This window comes from Sciurus vulgaris (assembly GCF_902686455.1).
Source record: "Sciurus vulgaris genome assembly, chromosome: 7".
NCBI classification, from domain to species: Eukaryota; Metazoa; Chordata; class Mammalia; order Rodentia; family Sciuridae; genus Sciurus; species Sciurus vulgaris.
In genome coordinates, this window is record NC_136467.1 from 132,807,658 (window position 1) to 132,831,118 (window position 23,461).

General features: G+C 35.9%; 2 protein-coding genes across 2 annotated transcripts in view; both read right to left on the reverse strand.

Moving 5' to 3' along the window:
- Positions 1–23,461, reverse strand: part of EXOC2 (exocyst complex component 2) — a 219,401-nt gene that overhangs the window by 194,981 nt on the left and 959 nt on the right. Inside the window, 1 exon segment of the mRNA XM_079147307.1 lies at positions 286–449. Within this exon segment, the coding sequence (XP_079003433.1) occupies positions 286–403 (118 nt within the window). The 5' untranslated portion in view covers positions 404–449.
- Positions 433–22,140, reverse strand: HUS1B (HUS1 checkpoint clamp component B). Its single transcript, XM_079147302.1, has 2 exons — positions 17,827–22,140; positions 433–446 (listed from the first exon to the last, which is right to left on the reverse strand). The coding sequence occupies exon 1, from the start codon at positions 20,346–20,348 to the stop codon at positions 19,326–19,328; it is 1,023 nt and encodes a 340-aa protein (XP_079003428.1). The 5' UTR covers positions 20,349–22,140; the 3' UTR covers positions 433–446; positions 17,827–19,325.

Sequence of the window (23,461 nt, forward strand, 5' to 3'; positions counted from 1 at the left end):
AGCAATCTAAGCACAAGAGATGGAAGTTGAAGCAACAAGCAAAATCTCAGCTGTGGAAAACTTTTTTCAAGGACTTGAAAGCCAATATAGTTAAGCTTTGATAAAATAATGATTTTCGTAGAAAAATCAAAAAACCAAATATTCTTTAATTTTTATTTAGATTGCTCTACAGAGATCAAATGATGTTTTCTTGTCACCTTCACTATTTTAAAATAACATATCCTGCTTTAATAGCACAACATAAAAATTGATCTACCATATACAGCACGGAATCCTTGCCCTTACCTATAAGGTCAGTAGGGCCAGTCCCCAGGTTTTCTCCTCTAATGGTGACCTTTGTCCATGGTATTCCTTCATTTGGAGAGATGCCTGTCACCAGAGGGGGCTGTCGAGATCGAGACATTATGCTTTGTATAACTAATTGGTGACCCAGTTACAGAAGTAATCTGCTAAAAGAAAAAAATGATTGTGTCAACTGAAATAAGCATAAACTAAAAATGTAAGAATGCTACAGTCAGTACTTACATATAAAAAGCAGTCTAAAAACATGTAGTTCTGAATTTTTTTAGCTATCATTAAGTTTATCAGCTCATATCTAATGAACATTAATGTTCCTAAGGACTCTAATTAATACACCAAGATATGTAACAGAAAATTAAGCCCTTAGTTCGAAGCATTTTAAATACAATGGCAGACAGAACCTAAATGTCACTATTTAGTTCTATGCCCCTGAATTTAAAATATATATCATAGGAATCGTTCATGTTCTACTTTCCATTCTCAAAGTTGCTTAAGGAAGATATTCTGATTAATTATAGTCATAAAAATTAAAATACATTTATACTCCCATAAGTGTATTGAATTTAACTTTATTTTGTATTATATGCAGTACAGCAACACTTTTTTAATGTGCTCAAATTCGTATATTGACATTTTTACAAAACAGGTAGTGTAGATGTATAGGCAGAAGCATATATTTGCTAAATACAAACAGTTGGTAAAAATGCAGTTTGTAGGGTCAAATACTCTATTCCAATACTGATACTTCAATTTACTAATTCTGTTCTAATTGTGAGCAAAAAGAAGCAAATAACGAAGCCATTTCATAAAAATATTGTAAAGATTAGGTAGAATAATCACTGAGAACTCCCTTGTTATGTTTATTATGATAGGCTACGAAGTCAGACATTCTTGCCCTTGCCTTTATCCTGCACAAACAGGCAGAGGATCAGAAGTTTAGTCTCTGAAAAAAACAAGTAAGACAACCAGGGCTGAGGGACCACTAGCACGAGGAGTGGGTGAAGGGTGGCATGAGCTAATAATAGGATTTAAGTATAAGTTTGTGCAGCCAACTGGAGGACTCCTCGGGACACAGCACTACCATCAGGTATGTGAGCGCTCTACATGCAGCTGTACCCTGTTCAGAGAACAGAGTCCTAATTAAAAAAAAGACCAAAGATCCTAACATGTAAGAAAGGATCTCTTGCCCTCATACCTCCTAAGGGAAAAGCCACTTACGGGAAAACTCTGCCCACACACACACTAAATAAAATCAGTTATCAACAACCTCATTCTAAAATATGGATGGACAACCAAAGGCAAGATAGAGATTCAAGAAATATACTTAAGGTAGAGATGGAAGACAGAAAAACAAGAACAAGATCTAGAACTGTCATCCCTACCTGCCAACAGAATTCATTATGTTGAAATCCTAACTCCCCCTTATATCTCAGAATATGACTATATTTACAGAGAGGTCCTTAAAGAGGTAATAAAGGTAAAAAGTTGTCATTAGGGTGGATACTAATCAAATCTGATTGGTGTCTTTATAAGAAAATGGAACTAACACACAGATACACACAGAGTGAGGACACAGGGAGAAGATGGCCATCTAGAAGCCATAGAAACAGGCCTCAGGAATCACAACCCTGACCATTCCTTGATATTGAATTTCTAACTTTCAGAAATGTGAGAGAATACATTTATTTAAGCTAGCTTGGTATGACAGTCCTAGTGAAACTAATGCAGCAGGTAACAGGGAAAAAAACTACAGAAGTATTGCAGAATTTGATCAAAAATTAATGTCTGGTGACAGAGAAATTTTTGATATCATGAAAAGGAAACAATACAGAACTAATAGCTGTTTAAACTACAGGAACTGATCCTTTGTTTAACCAAAGTTGTAATAAGGCCACAATCAGCAGATGTGTGGGAACAGGAGAGGGAAGTGAAGAGGGAAAGGAAGTGATCAGATTTTATCTACTATAAAGAGAGAGTGATAGTTAATGTCTAAAATTAACTATCAAGAAATGGCAGATTAGACAACAAATATAGAAATGAGAAGATACATGTCAGAAGAGAGCTAAATGAGTTTGGGTTATGTTATATAATTAGGTATTTGGCCTTTATTCTTGTTTCTAGGAGGTAGACTTTTAAATCCTTGGAATTTTCAAGTAATGGGAACATATTTGTTATTCATAAGCCCCTCAGACCATAGCTGTATTTGGCCCAATAAGATTTGACACTGTCCATGCCAGAATGACCATGTGATAAGAAGGCTGGGACTCTGAGCAAAAAGTGAAAGCACCCAACTTCCTCTGGAGAAAGGGCTCAGGATAAAGTTCAATCACATAGCCAGTAACAATCATGCCAATTTCTTTAGCTCAAATGAAACAACAGCAAAAGAAAAAGGCCCCAGAAAGACATTGTCATTCATCCAATAAACTAAATGAGACAATTCAAGGTTCTCTTGAGTTCTTTCCTTCCCCATAGTAGTTCACCAAATCAAAAAGTCAGAATCAAAAATAAATCATTTGGGGCTGGGGTTGTGGCTCAGTGGTAGAGTGCTAACTTAGCATGTAAGAGGCACTGGGTTCAATCCTCAACACAACATAAAAATAAATAAACAAAATAAAGGTATTGTGTCCATCTACAACTCAGAAAAAAATTTTTTAAAAAGCCAACTATTGTTCTAAATTCTATTTTTGTTCCTCCAATTAAGACCTTCATATTCTCCCCTGAATACAGGTCCTGACTTTTAACTGGTTACTGTTCCTTTTATCTCTCTACTGCAATCCATCCTCAGCAAACACTAGTTAGTTCTCCAAAAAAATTATCTTATCAATTTATCCCTCTCTTAAAAAAAAAAAGAAAAGAAAAAGAAAAAGAAAACCCTTCTATGGTACCCACTGTTCTATTTTTGCCAGTGCCCACAAAATGTTTCCGAAGTCTCTTCTCTTTTCTGATTTCATCCTCAACTACTTCACTCACCACATAAGCCCATTCATACTGATGAATTTGCCAAGTATTCTTATTCATGATTTCATATGCCCTCTATCCACTAAATGGAAAATCTCTCCAAGTTTGTCAAACCCTTAAACAATATTTTGGGTCAAGCTTAAATGTTATCTTCTCTAACAGAGTCCCTCCTAGACTCCGTCCATTGTACTGCTAAATAATTATAATAGTCACTAGGTTAAATCTGAGATGACATGTTTGTGTCTTTTTGACAACACAAAATGTTTAATCAATTTGCATTCCAAGTGCCTGTCACAGAGTTCCTGACACAAAATAAGCATGCTATATGTCAAGAAAGAAGTCGAAATTTTCTAAGCATTTCATGCTATCAAAGGAACACTGGAATTAGAACAGGATAAGGAACAAAAGTAACAAAATAGCATACAGGATCTCAGGATAAGAGGGGAGAGAGGAAACAGGGAAAAGATTAGGATTGTGATAAAAAGTCATGAGGAGAAACATACAAATACTACAGCATTAAAATGAATAAAATATTCAGGATTAAATTTTACAGAAGAAATACAAATCATTGTTCAAAAAATTAAAGATCTAATAAATGAAAAGGCATGGATAGGAGAACTTAATATTATTATTTTATGTCTCCTGTGGAGAAATGTTTGTTTGATCCTTTGCCAACATCTAAATCAGACATTTCTCCACAGGAGACACAGAAATGGCCAAAAAGCACAGGAAAAGATTCCAATGTAATTAGCAATTGGGGAAATGCAAATCAAAACTACAATAAGATACCACTTCATACCCACACTGTTATGACTATAATCAAAAAGTCTAAGTAATAATGAATTGGCAAGGATATGGAAAAATTGGAAGCTTTATATTGCTGGTGGGAATGTAAAATGTGCAACCACTTTGGAAAACAGTTGGCAGTTCCTTAAAAGGCTAAACACAGAGTTACTATAATCTCATCAATTCTACTCCTAGGTTTATATTCTAGAGAGGAAAAAAATGTATGTCCAAACAAAAACTTGTATTTGAATGTTCTTAGCAGAATTAATAATAGCCAAAAAGCAGAATCAACCCAATGGTCCACTGTTTGACAAAAGGATAAATAAATGTGGAACACTCATACAATGGAATATTATTTGCCATTAAAAAAGGAATGAATCACTGATACATGCTACAAAATAGATGAACCTTGAAAAATTATGCAGATTTAAAAAACAGTTGTAAAAGACCATATATTGCATGATTCCACTGACATACAAATATCTGGAATGGCAAATCCATAGAGACAGAAAGATTAGTGGTTGCCAAGGGGCAAAAAAAAGAAAAAGTGGAGGTGGGAAATGGGGAATAAGTGCTTATGACTACGGGATTTCTTCATGTGGAGAAAAAGTTTTATTAAAATTTATTGTGGTGATGACTGCACAACTTTGTTGAACTAAAAAGCAATGAACCATACACTTTAAATGAATGAATTCCACGGTATGTGAATAAAGCTGCTTAAAAAAATAAAAGTGGGGGGGAATTCTCAGAAAAGTTTCAAGATGAATATTAAGATTACAGTGCTACTCCTGAGAACTTCAAAAGCACTCAACTGGACATTCAATTTTCATCTAAAAGAATACCCAGTCCAATAAGCCAAGGGCAGCTGAAACACAAATCAGAAAACAAAAGTACTAATCTTATGGTTCAGGGAGTTAGGGTATGGAGTTTGGGGCTAAGAAACTAGCTAGAGAGAAAGAAAGGAAATCCTGGTGAGGAGGAAGCCACAGGAGCAGAAAGAATATTACAGACATCCTTAGCTGACCCTGAACTGCACGTGCACAGGATGTATAAGCAAAGACTACAAAGAGCACAGTGGAGAGTAACATCTTACAGTATGAAAGACAGGAGCAATGATTTCAGCTGCTACCCACCACAGGGAAGATAAAGAGATTAAAATTGAATCAAATCATGTTAACAATGCCTACGGAAAAAATTAGTCAACACAATTTAGAATAACGGAACAGAATCCAAAATCCCTAAAATGTCTTAATCACCTATCTAGAATAAAAATAAAAATTATTAGACACATGTAAACTGAAAAGAAAGCTGCTTTGTTATAGTCAAGCAAGCTGTGATCCTACAAAATATATATTTGTTTTTCATCACAGTTTCTTAAAATGCAGATCCTAAAACCCTTGGAATCTCTAGATCCATAAAAGTGCCTTTAGTATATATGTCAGTGATTTGACTGATGGCTTGAGGCCCTAGATAGCTTCAGGATAGGGGCTGGTAACCGGAAAGCACAGGCAAAAGTCCCAACTCCCCAACTTCCAATTCAGGCAGAGGGGCTGAAGGCTAAGTTGACAATCAATGGTCAATAACTTAACCAATTATGCCTATGTAAGGAAGCCTCCATAAAAAAAAAAAAAAAAAAAAAAGCATGGTGGCTCATCCCAGATATTTGGGTGGCTGTGGCAGGAGGATCACAAGTTCCAGGCCAGTCTGGGCAATTAGCAATACCCTGACTCAAAATAAAATTTTTAAAAAGGGATAAGGATATAGTCCAGTGGTACAGCACTTGCCTAACATTTCCAAGTTCCAAGGTTCAAACTCCAGTACCAAAAAATAAAAAAAATAAAAGGGGATTGGGTTCAGAGAGCTCCTACAGAGCTGAACATATGAAGGTATGAAGGTTCCAGAAGGGTGGTGAGCCTACAAATGGCATGGAAGTTTCACAGCACTTCTCGTATACCTTGCCTATGTGTCTCTTCCATCTGAGTGTTCATCTATGTTCTTTATAATATCCTTTTATAATAAATGGGAAAATGTTAATGAAGTATGTCTAAGTTCTAAGATACCAATTAACTGATTTAAAGGATAAGGGAATGACAATTGCTGGTAGATCAATCACAATCTGGGAAATTGAGATTCACATTTGAAGTAGGGTGCAGTTGGTGTCCCTTAGAGAACTTCTCAGTTGCTGTGTTGGGGGAACCTTCACAAATATCTGCTTTTGGACATACTGTATTAAATCAGTAGCCATGTGACAAAAGAGAACTCTTGGCTATTTTTTCTTTCTTAAATAGCAAACAAGAGGCCAGGCAAAGTGTTGCATGCCTGTAATTCTAGCTACTCAGAGGCTGAGACAGAAGGATCACAAATCCAAAGCCAGTCTTGGCAATTTAGCAAGACCCTGTCTCAAAGTAAAATAAAAAGGGTTGGAGAAGTAGTTCAATGGTAGAACACTTGGCTACCATGTGTGAGATCCTGGGTTTAATCCCCAATGCCACAAAATTTTTAAGAAGCAGATAACAGAGACCCAGATGAGCCAAATACTACTTACTACTTACTTGTCTTAGTAGCCAAGAACTTTGCAAGAGTCTATAATCAACATTATTGAGGAAACATATAAACATAATGAATAAACAGTTATTCCAAACAGGAATTGAAATTATAAAAAGAAAATGGAAATTCTATTATAGAAAGATATACTATCTGAAATAAAAATACACTGATTGGGTTGAACTGCAGATAAGAGATACGTAAAGAAACAGTGAATATGAATCCAGATCAAAAATACAGTCATAGAAATCAATCTATCAATATATCTATATCAATGGGATATAGAGTTTTTAAAGCACTAAAGAAGAAACACATGTCAGAAATAAAGGTTTTAAAAGGCATTTTTCAAATAAAGGAAAACCCACTGTGAACAAATCTATATGACAAGAAATACTAAAGGAAGTTCTTCAATCTGAAGGGGAAGTGATACCACATGGTAACTTGGAAGGAGATTTTATAATGATGAAAGGATGAGTTCATCAGAAAGATACAATAATCCAAACTGCCAAAATATGTATCCAACAAAAGAGCTTCAAAAGGCATGAAACAAAAGTTGAGAGGGAACTAGGTACAGTGGTGTAGACTTTTAATCCCAGAGACTCATGAGGCTGATACAGAAGGATATTAATTGCAGGCCAGCTTGGGAAACTTGGCAATATTTCACCCATCAACGAGCAAATACACTTTTTTCTCAGCAGCATATGGATCCTTCTCTGAAACAGACTACATGTTTATGCCACAAAGCAACTCTTAGTAAATACAAAAAAATAGAGATACTACCTTGTATTCTATCAGATCATAATGGAATGAAATTAGAAATCAATAATAAAATAAAAAACAGAAACTACTCCAACACCTGGAGACTAAATAATATGCTACTGAATGATGCATGGATAGCAGAGGACATCAGGGAGGAGATAAAAAGTTATTAGAGGTAAAGGAGAATGACGATCTAACATATCAAAATCTCTGGGACACTATGAAAGCAGTACTAAGAGGAAAATTCATTGCATGAAGTGCATTCAATAAAAGAATAAAAAGTCAACAAATAAATTACCTAACATTACATCTCAAAGCCCTAGAAAAAGAAGAACAGATCAACATCAAAAGTAGTAGAAGACAGGAAATAACTAAAATGAGAGCTGAAATCAATGAAATTGAAACAAAAGAAACAATTTAAAAAACTGCAAAACAAAAAGTTGATTCTTTGAAAAAGTAAACAAAATTGATAAGCCATTAGCCATATCAATGAAGAGGAGAAAGAAAACTCAAATTACTAAAATTTGTAATGAAAAAGGAAATATCACAATAAGCACCACTAAAATACAAAATAATTGGAAGTTATTTTGAAAATCCATACTCCAACAAAATAAAAAATCTCCAATATATCAACAAACTTCTAGAGACATAGGATCCCCCAAACAGAAACAGGAGGACAGACACAATTTAAACAGATCAATTTTAAGCAAAAGAAATTGAAGAAACCATCAAAAGCCTACCAACCAAAAAAAGTCCAGGACTAGATGAAGTCTCAGCTGAGTTCTACAAAGACCTTCAAAGAAGAACTAATACCAATACTCCTCAAAGTATTCCAGGAAATAGAAAAGGAGGAGCCCTTCCAAAATCCAGTCTATGAAGCCAGTAGCACCCTGATACCAAAACCAGACAAAGACACATCAAGAAAAAAAACATCAGACCAATAGCCCTGATGAACAGAGATGCAAAAATCCTTAACAAAATTCTAGCAAACCACATACAAAAACATATTAAAAAGATAGTGCACCATGATCAAATGGGGTTTGTCCCAGGGATGCAAGGTTGGTTCAACATCCAGAAATTAATAAATGTAATTCATCACATCAATAGAATTAAAGTTAAGAATCATATTATTATTACAATAGATGCAGAAAAAGCATTTGAAAAATACAGCACCCTTTTATGCTCAAAACACTAGATAAAACAGGGATACTAGGAACATACCTCAACATTGTAAAGGTGATCTATGCTAAGCCCATGGCCAACATCATTCTAAATGGAGAAAAACTGAAAATGTTCCCTCTAAAAACTGGAACAAGACAGGGATGCCGTCTTTCACCACTTCTACTCAGCACTGTCCTTGAAACACGAGCCAGAGCAATTAGAAACACCATAGGAATTAAAGGCATACAAACAGGAAAAGAACTCTGTCAACAACATGATTCTATATTCAGAGGATCCAAAAAACTCCACCAGAATACTAATAAGTGAATTCAGCAAAGTAGCAAGATATACACACATAAATCTAATGCATTTCTCTTCATAAATGATGAATCCTCTGAAAGAGAGATTAAGAAAACAATCCCATTCACAATAGCCTCAAAAAAATAAGACACTTGGGAATCAATCTAACAAAAGAGGTGAAAAACCTCTACAATGAGAACTACAGAACACTAAAAGAAAGAAATTAAAGAAAACCTTAGAAGATGGAAAGATCTCCCAAGTTCTTGGATAGGCAGAATTAATGTGGTCAAAATGGCCATACTACCAAAAGCGCTATACAAATTCAATGCAATTCCAATTAAAATCCCAATGACATACCTCATAGAAATAGAGCAAGCAACCATGGAATTCAATTGAAAGAATAAGAGACCCAGAAGAGCTAAAGAATGAAGCAGAAGAGTGAAGCAGAGGGTATAACAATACCAGACCTTCAACTATACTACAGAGCAATAGTAGCAAAAACAGCATGGTATTGGCACCAAAGTAGACAGGTAGATCAATGGTACAGAACAGAGGACAGAGACAAACCCACATAAATACAGTTCTCTCATACTAGTCAAAGATGCCAAAAACATGCAATGGAGAAAAGATAGCCTCTTCAACAAATGGTGCTGGGAAAACTGGAAATCCATATGCAGCAAAATGAAATTAAATTCCTATCCCACCCTGCACAGAATTCATCTCAAAATGGATCAAGGACCTCAGAATTATACCAGAGACACGGCACCTAATAGAAGAAAAAGTAGGTCCAAATCTTCATCATGTTGGCTTAGGACCAGACTTCCTTAACATGACTCTCAAAGCACAAGAAATAAAAGCAGGAATCAATAATTGGGGTAGATTCAAACTGAAAAGTTTTTTCTCAGCAAAGGAAACAATCAATAATGTGAAGAGAGAGCCTACAGGGTGGAAGAAAATATTTTCCACATGTACTTCAGATAGAGCACTAATCTCCAAAATTTATAAAGAACTTAAAAACTTTACACCAAAAATACAAATAACCCAATCAATAAATGGGCTAAGGAACTGGGCAGACACTTCACAGAAGAACATATACAAGTGATCAACAAATATATGAAAAAGTGTTCAACATCTTTAGTAATCAGAGAAATGCAAATCAAAACCACCATAAGATTTTATCTCACCCCAATTAGAATGGCTACTATCAAAAATACAAGGAATAATAAGTGTTGGCGAGGATGTGGGGGAAAAAGTCCACTCATACATTGCTGGTGGAATTGCAAATTTGTGCAGCCACTCTGGAAAGCAGTATGGAGATTCCTCAGAAAACTGGGAACAGACCCACCATTTGACCTAGCTGTCCCACTCCTGGTTTTATATCCAAAGGACTTAAAATTAGCATACTACAGTGATGCAACCACATCAATGTTTATAGCAGCTCAATTCACAATAGCTATATTGTGGAACCAACCTGAATGCCCTTTAATAGATGAATGGATAAAGAAACCGTGGTTAATATATACACCATGGAATATTATATAGTCATAAAGAAGAACAAAATTATGACATTTGCAGGTAAATAGATGGAGTTGGAGAATATCAAGATAAGTGAAATAAGTCAATCCCCCAAAAAACAAAGGCCAAATGTTTTCTCTGATAAGTAGATACTAATACATAACAGGGTGGCAAGGTCGGGGGCGGAGGGGAAAAAGGAGGAGCACTGGATTGTGTAGAGGGAAATGAGATGAGGGGAGGGAGCACAGAAAGGAAAGATAGTGGAATGAGACAAATAATATTAGCCTACATATATGTATGAGTACACGAATGGTGTACAACCTTAGAAATGAAAAGTCGTACCCCATTTGTATAATGAATCAAAATGCATTCTGTAAAAATAAAATTTTAAAGAAAAGGCTAGGATGTAGCTCAGAGGTAGAGAGCACTTGCCTTGAATACAAGAGGCCCTAGATTCAAGCAATCCCCAGTAGCACTTTAAAAATGAAAGAAGGCCAATAAGGAAAAAGGGATAAATCCAAAGTAAGAGATTTTAATATCTTTCAATATGGATTAAATAAGAAACAGTAAGACTATTCCAAAAAATATATGAATGCTGTTGATAATCTTTTGACCTACCTACCATCTATGAAATTGCCTTTTAAGAGACTAGAAAACATTTACCAAAATACACCATAACCTGGACATGAATCACAATATATTCCCAAAGACTACATGCAAATTAAGTCAGCAAAAGCAATACAGCTAAAAAAGTATCTAAGCATTTGCAAATTAAACAATATATTTCTAAATAATGGTCAAAGAAGAACTCAAGAGGAAAATTTAAAAATTATTTTGACTTGAATACCAAAATTTTGAATATCAAAATTTGTGGGACATCAAAAAAAAAAGTGGTTTAAAAACTTCTTTAAAGAAACTAGAAATAAAATCAAAGCAAGTGGATAAGGAACAGCAGTAAAGGGAAGCAGAAAAAGCAGAATAAGTAAAATAATACATAGAGGAAATTGATAAAATAGAAAATAAAAGGACTAGAGAAAAAAAAATTAAAGTTAAAAGTTAATCACCAAAAATTAATATAATTGATAAGCTGTTGTAAAACTTTAAAAAACAAGATAATCACCAATGTCAGAATGGAAGCAGGGACAACTATAGATATAAAAGACATTTAAAGAAAAATAAAGGAATATTATGAACAATTTTATACCAATGAATTTCCCAATAATTTTTAGATGAACTTAAAAAATTCCTTGAAGGACAAGTCATCAGAACCAAACAAAATGAAACAGAAAATCTCAGTAACTTCATATTTATTAAACAAACTAAATTCATCATCAAAATTGACTTACAAAGAAAACCAGATGGTTTCAGTGATGAATTCCAACCAACATTTAAGAAAGAAATAATTTAAAAAACCTACATAAATTATTTCAGAAATGAACCACAGGGTTTTTCCCAGCTATGAAAGGACAGTTTTAACTTTCTGAAATGAATCACTGTAAGTCACCACATTAAAACAAAAAGATCATATGCTTATCTAAAGAGAGGTAGAAGAAGCCTTTGACAAAATCCAACACCTATTCATGATTAAAGACTTCACAGTGGCAAGGGTGCATGCCTATAATCGTGGCTGGAGGATGGAGGGAGACTGAGGCAGGAGTATCAGTAGTTCAAGGCCAGCCTCATCAATTTAGTGAGGTGCTAAGCATCTTAGCGAGACCCTGTCTCTAATAAAATACAAAAAGGGGTTCGTGAAGTGGCTCAATGGTTAAGTGCCCCTGAGTTCAATTCCCAGTACCAAAATAAGAAATCCTCACAGGCGCAGTGGCACACACCTGTAATCCCAACAGTGGGGGCAAGAGGATCACAAGTTGAAAGCCAGCCTCAACAACTTAGTGAGTCCCCTAAACAATAGTGAGAACCTATCTCAAAATAAAAAATAAAATAAAAAAGGACTGGGGATTTAGCTCAGTGGTTGAGCACCTCTGGTTTACACACATATACAATATACACACATCCCCCCCTCAACTAAAATTGGATGTGATCTCCTCAATTCAATAAAAATAAGGGTGGAAGGAGACTGAACATGGGAAAATCATACTTAATGGTGAAATACAGAATGCTTTCCTCCCGAGACCATTAAAAGAAAGGATGCCTCTCAATTAAAAAAAAAAAAAAAAAACTCAAAATTTTTCAAAGTAACACTTATCTTCCACCAGCATCTATGCTAGCCCCCATATACCTCTTAGTAGCATCCCTAGAATTTACTACCCTCATCCAGATATGATTTGTCCTATCACTTCTCCACAAATTTACTGTTCTTTCTAAAATGCATATAAACATCAAGTGTTGGGCATTTCTTTTGACTTCACTGTTTTGTACATGCAAAATTAATAAAACTTGTTATGTTTTCCTCTTGCTAATAAATTACTGTAATTTATAATTATTATAATTTGGTTAATCCAACCAAAAAGCCCACTTAAGAACCAAGAGTGGTTGGAAGGTGGGGATAAGTACATCTCTCCTTCCCCTACTATAAACCAACAGATTTGTTTGGTAGATGTAGGGGGTAGTTATTTCCAACTCTACACTGAGAGAAACAAGAAGCAATAATACAACAAGAGTAATGAGTATACCTAACTTTTAATCACTATCATCCGTTAAAAAGAGCCCTGGAGAAATGGCTGACCCCAGGGGTAAGGCAGGACATATAAAAGTTAAGCATGAAATACTGTGTTGCCCCAGTAAGGAAGTACTCAAGGAATAATGAAGACCTGTCAAAAGAGTATAGGAGTCAGATTTTAAGGCCTCCTCCCACTGTTGAAATATGAGACAATTTGAGCAAAAAAAATTAATGGTAGCAATAGATGACAATCTATTAAACTATACTTAGTAATATGTACTCTGCTCTTTTCTTAATGTATTTACTTATTTTTGCAGTGCTAGTGATCAATTTAGGGTCTCACCCATGACACTAAGCCACATCCCCAGTCCTGCTCTGTTCTTAGTGAAGAAGTGATGTTTGCACCTCACTTTTGAGTGCTTCGGGAAAAAACTACACAGATAGATCAACGGAGTAAAGCAAATGGGACAAAAAATAAACAACTGATGGGTGTTTTAGTCAGTTTTTGAGTGGCTGTGACCAAAAAGCAGACAAGAACAATGTAGAGAAGAAAAAGTTTATTTTGGCTTATGGTTTCAGAGGTTCAGTCCTTGGTCTGTCAACTACATGGCTGTGGGTCTGAGTGAGGTAGAACATCAGGGAGGAAGGGTGAGATAGAGGAAAGCAACTCAGAACATGGCAACTATGAAGCAGAAAGCTGAACTCATTAGAGACAAAATATAAACCCCACAGGCTCACCCCAGTGATCTACTTCTTCCAGCCACACCCTACCTGCATGGGTACTGCCCAGTTAATCCCTATCAGTGGATAAATCCACCAATCAGGTTAAACTTCTTATAATCATTTCACCTCTGAAAATTCTTGCACTGTCTCACATATGAGCTTTTAGGGGATAATTCATGTCTGCACTATAACAATGGGCCTGATTAAAGGGTTTTCAAGGGTTATTACTTATCAATATTAAAGAGTTTACAGGAGTTTACTTTTAATATTCCTAAATGTTTTCTGTAATTCTTAAGTTATATCAAAATAGAAAGTTATCAAAAATAATCCTTTGGTATTCTTTTAAATTATGAATATATCATATTAATATTCTATTAATCAACATAGAAGGTCCACTATTAATCAAAAATCATAAGACAAATATTTTTACATTTGATAACAAAATGCACAAGTAATCAATAAACCAATTTTAAATAATAGAAATATTAAATGATTTAATAGTTAATCTTACATAAAGTTTTAGAAATAAATATTCCTTTAAGGAGACATGCTATTGTTATCCCTTTAAACATGTTTGTAAATAAAGACAAGAGTGGAATGTATGTTTTGAGTACATGCTTGAGAACTATAATAAATTGGTTAATGTGAAATTCAGTATGGTAACAAATTATTAATAAAAATTCAAGAAATTGAAAAGACATATTTGGCCTCAAAGTTCTAGCAATCATTTAAACAAACAGATATTAGGTTACCCAAAAGATACTATAACACTGTAGGGAAATAATAAGGAAAGACTGGATAATTAACCTGATTCAATTTGAATTATACAATTGAGGTCACAGCTTAATAGTGTCAGCAAGATAATTAAATCACAGATTTTCCAAATGTAATAAAATAATTAAATAAATACATTGAACAGAAGTTTATGTTGGATATTGAAAAAGTCAAAACAAAAAATAATGTGGCCCAGGGGGAAGGAATGAGGGAGTCACTGTCTTTCCCAGTGACAAGACAGGCCCTGGGGAGGAAATTTCCATCAGGTCTGAAATGACAGTTTCTGAGAAGAGGTCAAAGCATTGATCCCACTCTAAAACTGACCCACATCCTCCACCTGGCCCAGTAAAGATAGCCCAAACTGACATGCTCATTAATTGAGTCACCTCTTGTTGGAGGCCGCTGCCCTGTAGGGCCCGCAGTGGTGGCTGGCCTCGCCCTATGGCGCCGAGAAGCCCAGCTGCAAGTGCTTTCTATTGGCTGACTGATCTCCTCCTCATCCGTGCTTAGCTCGTGATCAGTACATGTCCTCATTACCCACCATTAAGTCTCCACCAGCCAAACGCCTGACCCATTAAGGTGATTGGCTGTTATATCCCACAAAGCTGTGTATTTTGCACGGCGGCGGGAGCAAGCAAGGCGGAGCAAGCAAGGCAAGGAGGGCAGGCAGCAGCTGCGGGAGGAGAAAAGAGGAGAGGCGCCGCAGCGCATCGAGAGAGGAAGAAGAGAGAAGTGACAGCTGCACGAGAGAAAAGGAGAGAGAAAACTGCACAAGAGAAGGAGAGAGAGAGCTGCGCGACAAGAGAAGAAAAAGAAGACGGCAGCGGTGGAGGAGGAGGAAGAACCAGGCACTCGGCTCAGAAGCTCTCCCATAAAAATAAAGACCTTAAAACTTCATTTGAGAGCGGAGTCTTCATTGTACTCGCTGGACGAGACAACCTCTCAATGTAACCTATATAAGCCTAACCCCGCTCCCCACCTTATGGCTGGTGGCTCACTTTCTACCAGGAAAATGAGTCCAATCAGTTGTCACTCCATTCCCAGATAAAAGCTATGCTAAGCTGATTCATAAAGTTTGCATCCAGCCAGGTCCTTCTGCACTAACAAATAAAAAAGTCTGACTTTTCCTGTCATAAACCTCTTTTGTTTAATTAAGGCAATATACATAGTCTTTTCATTACACAGTCATTTAATACAATGAGAAAAGAACTAAGGAACAGAGTCAATGAGCCTATCTTAAAAATACATACCACAAGCTAATTTTATCTTTTGAAAGCACACTGATAAAGAGACAAAGTAGCTATCGTTACTCAAGTAAGGAAGACAGCATATGTAGAACCAGCCACTTTTATCAGGCAGTACTCTTAGTGACATAAAAAGGACTAAATTTTACAAATGGGCAAATGATAAAGGCTGACATTATTGGAGTACTTATTGGGAATTCCACATATATGCATTGGTATGTGAAGATAAGCTGCAAATTACTACATTTTGACTTTTCACCTAAAAACTACAGTACACATCCGTCCTGCCAGTTACCAAAAGGGTTATGGGTTTGCTAAAAAGGAAATTGAAATACTGATGTGTCTCCAGACTCATATTAATTTACCAAGTATTTTTCAACTGCCTCACTTGGATACGAATAAACAGAACTAGGAGCTTTCTTATAGAAATTAACCAGCTAACAGACACTTGTCCGATTTCTTTTGATATTGGTAACCTATTCACTTACTAAACATACACTCAAGAACGATTAAAAAGAAGTACAAGTCTGTTATGTAGATAAGCCTACTATAGATTTTAACAAATGATATTTAATAGGACAATAAAAATTATATTGATACATCCATTTTGGGATACAAAGATTTATTTTCTTTAGACAGAATAAAACATAAAAGGTGAAGTGCTTCCTTGCTTCTCAGTACTGTCTTCCTTGAAAGATACAAATGAAAGAAGTTGAAATAATTTATAAACCTGATGCCTTGACTTTTTTTTTTTTTTTTTTTTTTTTTTTTTAAACATGCGACTTGTTTTCCAAAGAAGTATCTTCCCCCCCAACTCCTGCTTTGGTACCAGGAATTAAACCCAGAGGTACTTAACCACTAAGTCACATCCCCAGTCCATTTTATTTTTTATTTTGGGACAGGGTATCCCTAAATTGCTTAAGGCCTCACTAAGTTAACTGAGGCTGGTTTTGAACTTGCAAACCTCCTGCCTCAGCCTCCCAAGCCACTGAGATTACATGTGTGCACCACCACAACGCTCTAGAAGTACCATTTTGTGGCAAATAATTTCATTCCTCCCTGCAGCAACAATGACATCATTGCACAAAAGCAATGCAACAAAGCTCTTCAAAAACATTTAAGATTATTTAGTGTAAATTTTAACTTTTTTAGGTAAAATACTCTAGATTCATTTTAATATAAGTATATCCAAACTATAAATCTCTGAATTAAACCTTGATAGAGATATTTCTATTTTTATTATTTATTATTATTTATTATTTTTTATTTATTAATATTATTCTATTACTTATTTTATTATTTATTAGTTCTCTTAAATAGAAATTTTAAAATTTCTATTTTTATTTTAAAAATTTTTAACTATCATTCGAACAATGTGAACTTTCAAGATATTTAGATGACCTGTTGCTATTTCTATAATAGCATCTAATCTCAAAGTTGGTAAATAACCCAAGTAGAGAAAAAACTTATCCTTTGCTTTTTCAAAAAGTACACTGCAAAGACTAGGCTATAGAACTTCTGATACTTTCTGTTAATGAATTACTAAACTATAATAATTGACTGCACAAACTGTAAGGTTTCTCATTTTCCTCAGTTTAATACATAAAAAGGAATAAAAGAGAGAGACATAGTCTAGTGGAAAAACAGAGGAGAGAGAGAATGAAACAGTCAAATAAAAAAAGACAACTAAAGCTTGAACACTTTATTTTAAAACAAGGAAAGAAAGAAGAGATGCCACAAATAAATACAAGTCATGTCTGGTACAGAAAAAAACTTAAGATCTTAGAATTTTCTGTTAAAAGATGTTTTTTACTTTCACATTTAAAGTCTGATGAAGGCAGATAATTTTTTAATGGATTTTTAACAATTTTTTCACAGCTTAACCCTTAATAAGCTCAAGTGATCTGCCTACGTCCAATGTTTGTGTTCCTTCCATAACAACACAAATGGAATCGGCAAAACAAATTAACAAATTTAACTGTCTTATCACCAAAACTAATGGCAAAATATTCACTATTGATTAAAATAGTCAGGAATTTACTGATTATGCAAAAATAAAGACTTCCAATGTATACAGGATCTTACTGAACAAGTCATTAAAAAAATCAAATTAAAATTTAAGCCAGGTGTGGTGGCACACACCTGTAATCCCAGTGGTTCAGGAGGCTGAGGCAGGAGGATCTCAAGTTCAAAGTCAGCCTCAGCAAAAGCAAAATGCTAAGCAATTCAGTGAGACTGGTCTCTAAAAAAAAAATACATTTTAGAGCTGGGGATGTGGCTCAGTGGTCAAATGCCCTTGAGTTAAATCCCTAGTAACCCCCCAAAAAACCCCTAAAATTTAATGTAAAAGAATATGACCTATTATGTGAGATTTTTTTATCAATATACGAGACTTTTATAACCTCTCCTTTTTCTCAAAATAATTTAGGATGAAGAATTATTTCCTGGACTGGACTGGGGTTGTGGTTCAGTGGTAGAGCACTTGCCTAGCATGTGTGAGGCACTGGGTTCGATTCTCAGCACCACATATAAATAAATGAATAAAATAAAGGTCCATCAACATTTTTTAAACATTAAATAAAAAAAGAAACCACATTTTTAAAAAATTATTATTTCCTAAGTGGAGTAATGAAATTCTATGAGGGAGAAAATGGAAATTTGGTTTATCCAAAAGTTACATAAGCAACATCTTGGTTCACATAAATTTAACTATTTCCTTGATTCCTTACGTGAATACAATACATATGAAAAATTAACCTAATAAAAAGCAATTCCAACTGTAGAGATGATAAATCTAAAAGTTATATACACTTAACTTTTAACCAATGTGGGGGTTATCAGTGCCAACCCCTGCAGAGTTGAAAATCAGTGTATAACTTTCAGCTTCCCACAATAGAAAAAGGAGGCTGCTATGAAATTGATAGTAGTACAAAATGTACTATGGCTGATTTTAAAGCTTCTACACTGCAGCTTTATATTTTTTATCAACTACGAATGGTATCTGTGTATGTAAGTCTGATTCATTTTAACTAATAACTTATCTACATATATTTTATGTATTTATGACATTTTCTTCCTCATTTTTTTATATTTCTAGGATACACAGTTCCTCTGTGAATTTTTCAAATTGTTGCAAAACTACACACACACAAAATTTGCATATAAGTGGATCCACACAGTTACTGCTCAAAGGCCAACCATACACTAGTATCTCCTTTCACAAAACACATGGTTTCTTACAAAGAATGTGATGTACACAACGGCTGGATGAATACCCTGCATTTTTTCCAAATATTCTGACCTCTCTGAATTAAGCAAAGTCTCTTAAAAAATGTTTACATTTATTTTAAAAGGAGAAAATTCTAATTCTTTGTATTAGTATTTTATAATAAAATAATGACAAAAGTGTTTCAGGATTCAGAGGTATTGTCATTTATTTTGTTACAATTCCCTTTCCAACTATTTCACCAGTGTTTTTTTTTTTTAATATCAGTTCTGCAAAGGAAGGTCTCAATGAAACATACACCCTCATAACCCATTGAGGTTGCAGACTCTCAATCCAATTAACTCAAGGTCTGTTTCAGTTATGAAAAGATCCTAAGGTTTGTGTTTCTGTTTTTAATCCAGGCTGGTTGAATTTTTTATAAGGCAGGAATGAAATACTGAAGAGAGACATCTTCATGAACCAAAACAAGATGAAGAAGAGTATTGCTCAAAATATTGCATAAGGTCATTGTGGGATTTATTTGCTGTCCCTCAAAAAACTGCAGAAGTTTCCTATTCTCTACCCATACTTGTACCATGGTCTCTGGGTCTCTGTCTTGGGTAACGCTCAGAGCAGACTTTGGAGGATTTCCAAGATTTTTAAAATAACTTTTAATAGACACTACATCAGTTTCTACACTCAAGTTCATTTTGCCATTTAGATTTGCTTCCACTAGCACGTTTTCACCCATGTTGGCCATCCTTTCCACAATGCTCTTCAGGATCCTCAGACCTGGCAGATAAACACTCACATCAGAGACTTGAACGTTGGGCTCTGGGTACTCTTTCCACCATGTTCTGGGAAGGACCCTCACAGGTAGGTCATGGACCATCACATGGGTGTGACCAGTGCGCGATGCCAGCTCCACCACCACTGTGAGGCAGGGTCGACGCTTGTTGGTCAGCTGAAGTTTCAGGGACGCAGCATTTCCTGCGTTTCTCACAGCTCTGGGCAAATGCTCTGATGTCAACTCTAGATAAATCTCATTGAGCTCTTCTGAAACGCCTTCCATATTAAATTGGTAGAAGGCTCCCCGCGACACTTCGCACCACAGCCTGGCCTCTCGAGTAGCCCTGGGGCCTGTGGGGCCAAAGCACAGTTTGTCCTGGCACACACGGAGCACACAGACCTTTGTCAGCTTCGCTATGGTGACACTGACCTGGATGAACAGCTCTATAAAGCCCTTGTTGATGATCTTAGCACGAAACTTCATGGTGCCACAATAATGGTAGCCGCTGCACTTTTCCAAAGAGAGACACCTAGGCTGCACGCTTTTCCGGTCCCCGCGGTGCACCCACTCACCTGCTCTCCCTCCTGCCCCTGGCAGAGCATGCATTGGGTTCCGCCTGCCTACAGGCCCCTCAGGTCTAAGGCCACCAGAGGGGGCCTCGTTAACCATTCTCAACTGTCCTCCGCTGCCTCTCTTTACAAAAAACTTCACTGTTTCCACTCTGATTATAAAAAGGATAAGTGTTCCACTGCAGAAACTTTGAATATTCTATACAGTACGAGGAGAATTAAAAGCAGCACTCATAACTCATAACTTCTGATCTTTTTGGTGTATACACAGGTACTGTCTTCTTCAATCAAGACACAAATGCATAGGTATATGTTTCTTATAAAATTGAAGCATACTAGACACACACTTTACAACCTGATTTTTACATAAAATATACAATGGGCATCTTTCCATGTTGTTAAACACAAATTTACATCATTTTCAAGGCTGTTTGGTTTTTCCTTGGATGATCACTTAATCTACAACTGACATTTAGATGATTTTCAATTTTTTCCCTATATATCACAAAACAATAACATTTTTGTACAAAATATTTGGGTCAATTTACCCAACTATTTCCTTGCATTAAATTAAAAGAGGAACTACTGGTTAAAAGATACACATTTAAAATTTAATTATCCACCAAAATGGCCTGTAGAAGGCTCTATGAAACAATCTTCCATCAGTGACAATAGGTATAAGCAATTCATTTTATATATAACAATGTCAATGGTGAAATAAAATGGGTTCATTCTGCATTATAAGTGTGTGGATTCTACTTTAATGGTCTTAGCATCTTTTTATGGAGCTTATGTTTCTTGATGTTTAAGATCTCCCATAAGAATATTAGACCTCTGTCTCTGTCTCTGTAAATATCTTCCCCAGTTTATCATTGTTTATTGTGTTCTTTACCCTTAGGAAATAATGAAATAATGACTCTTTATACGTAAAACCTTTTGGACTTTTCTTCACTACTCCTAGAGTGTCCGTGGATGAAGATGGTCCTCCTGCCTGTCCTGGTTACTGTGAAAGAAAGAAGCTAGTGGCATGCCTTCCAGAAAGTTCTACTGGTTCTGATCAGAGCTGACCAGCATGGAAGAGGTTTCTCTTGAAAGATAAATCTTGGGGCTGGGGCTGTAGCTCAGTGGTAGAGTGCTTACCTAGCACATGTGAGGCATTGGATTAGATCCTCAGCACCACATAAAAATAAATAAATAAAATAAAGGTATTGTATCCATCTGTAAGTAAAAACATATAAATAAAGAAAAAATAAACCTTGAGCACAACTGGTACTACCTAAGGTTCCACCACTGCTGCTGGTTCTATGGGTGGAAGGGACAGTCACAGGGGATATGCTGGGAGACTGTTGGGGGTAGATAGTCTTCATCAGGAACTCTGTGATGTTGACCTTCTGCCTTAACACCTGGTTCTCTCCAAGATACTAATTTCCTCTTATAGAACAAACTAAAGGTTTGGATGGCAAGCTTGCTGCTTGGGGCTACCTTGAATGTAAGGAAGAACTGTAGCAATTTTGAAGATCAGCAGAAGGCAGATGCTTCATAGTGTAGTGTGCCACTCCAGCTAGGGTGTCACATTCCCAGAGCTGAGAGCCGGCTTCATCTTATTCCTGACCCACAAATGAGTCCTGAATCTCATTCCATTCATAACTCATGCACAGCATCAACTCAGTTAGGCTGGAGGTCATGGTAGTGAGGGAGTACCTTGATATAAAGTTTTAGTTCCTCTTTATGGCCCATATCTACCCACAGGTCCCTCAGGATTTCCCCAAAAGGGCTCTCTCAAGCGGGTATGATAGACATGCCTATAATTCAAGCAACTCAGAAGAGTGAAGAAGGAAAGTCCAAGTTCAAGGACAGCCTCAGCAACTTAGTGAGACAATATCTCAAAAAATAAAAAAAGGAGCGCCTCTCTCACTGAGGTTAAAGATTAGGAATTTCACAGACACATAAAAAGTAATGTGGTATAATCCTCTTATACCTCCTTCTGCAGTGTTCTATCCATTAAAAAGCAAAATTCAGTGACCTTTACATACAGGAGAACTACTAGGTTCTCTAGATCTACCATAGGGTCATTGTACTTTTGGACTTCGAATAATTCTGGGGTAGCATAAGAAGGACTTCCATAAAAGGTATTGAGCTTGTAAACAGACGACTGACGCCAAAGTCTACAATTTTTATGTTCAGGCTAGCATTTTCTACAGTTTGAATGTTAAGTGTCCCCTAAGATCCCATGTGCTAAAGGCTAGATCCCCAGGGTGGTGCTACTGGGAGGTGCTATGGACCTTTAAAAGATGGGGGCCTAGTGAGAGACCCTAGGACATTGAGGATATAACCTCAAAAGGGATTGTGAGGCCCAGGCATCTTCCTCTCTTTTTTGCTCCCAGGTGCATTCTGCTCTGCCATGTGCTGTGTTCATTTAGTTAAAAAGAGGACCAGACTCTTTTTGGTTTAAAAATCAAAAATTTTTAAAAAGGAAGAAAGGAGGGTTGGGGCTGGTGACCAGTGGCAGAGCACTTGCCTAGCACATGTGAGGAACCTGGTTGGATATTTAGCACCACATACAAAAATAAGCAAATAAAATAAAAGCATGCTGTCTGTCTATAATTACAAAAAATAAAATAAAATAAAATAAACATATTTTAAAAAAGGAAGGAAGGAAACCCCAAAGGGATTCTTGTTTATGTGGGCCTTACTAATTAACATTATCAATAAGGTAAATTAAACCTATAGGATGCTTCAGTAGCCTTCTCGTCTTTTAGTTTGAAAATACAATAATTTTTGGTTTTTAAAGAGCTCATAATGTTTATAATTGAAATATGCAATTCATTTTTTTTAATTTCTGAAGAATTAGTCTCAAAATAATTTGAAAACTGGCATCACAATAATATATTTTGTTGCATAAGACACAATAAAGTATGTTAATAACATCCATAAAGCAGAGGGGGAAGATAGAGCTTTCATCATATTTTCATTGCTTACTTACAATTTTGCCTATTCTTTTTTTTTGTTGGGAGGGTGACTGGGGTTGAACTCAGGGGCACTCCACCACTAAGCCACATCCCCAGCCCTATTTTATATTTTATTTAGAGACAGGGTCTCACCGAGTTGCTTAGTGCCTCACTGAGTTACTTAGTGCCTCACTGTTACTCAGGCTGGCTTTGAACTTGAGATCCTCCTGTCTTAGCCTCCAGAGCCACTGGGATTACAGGTGGG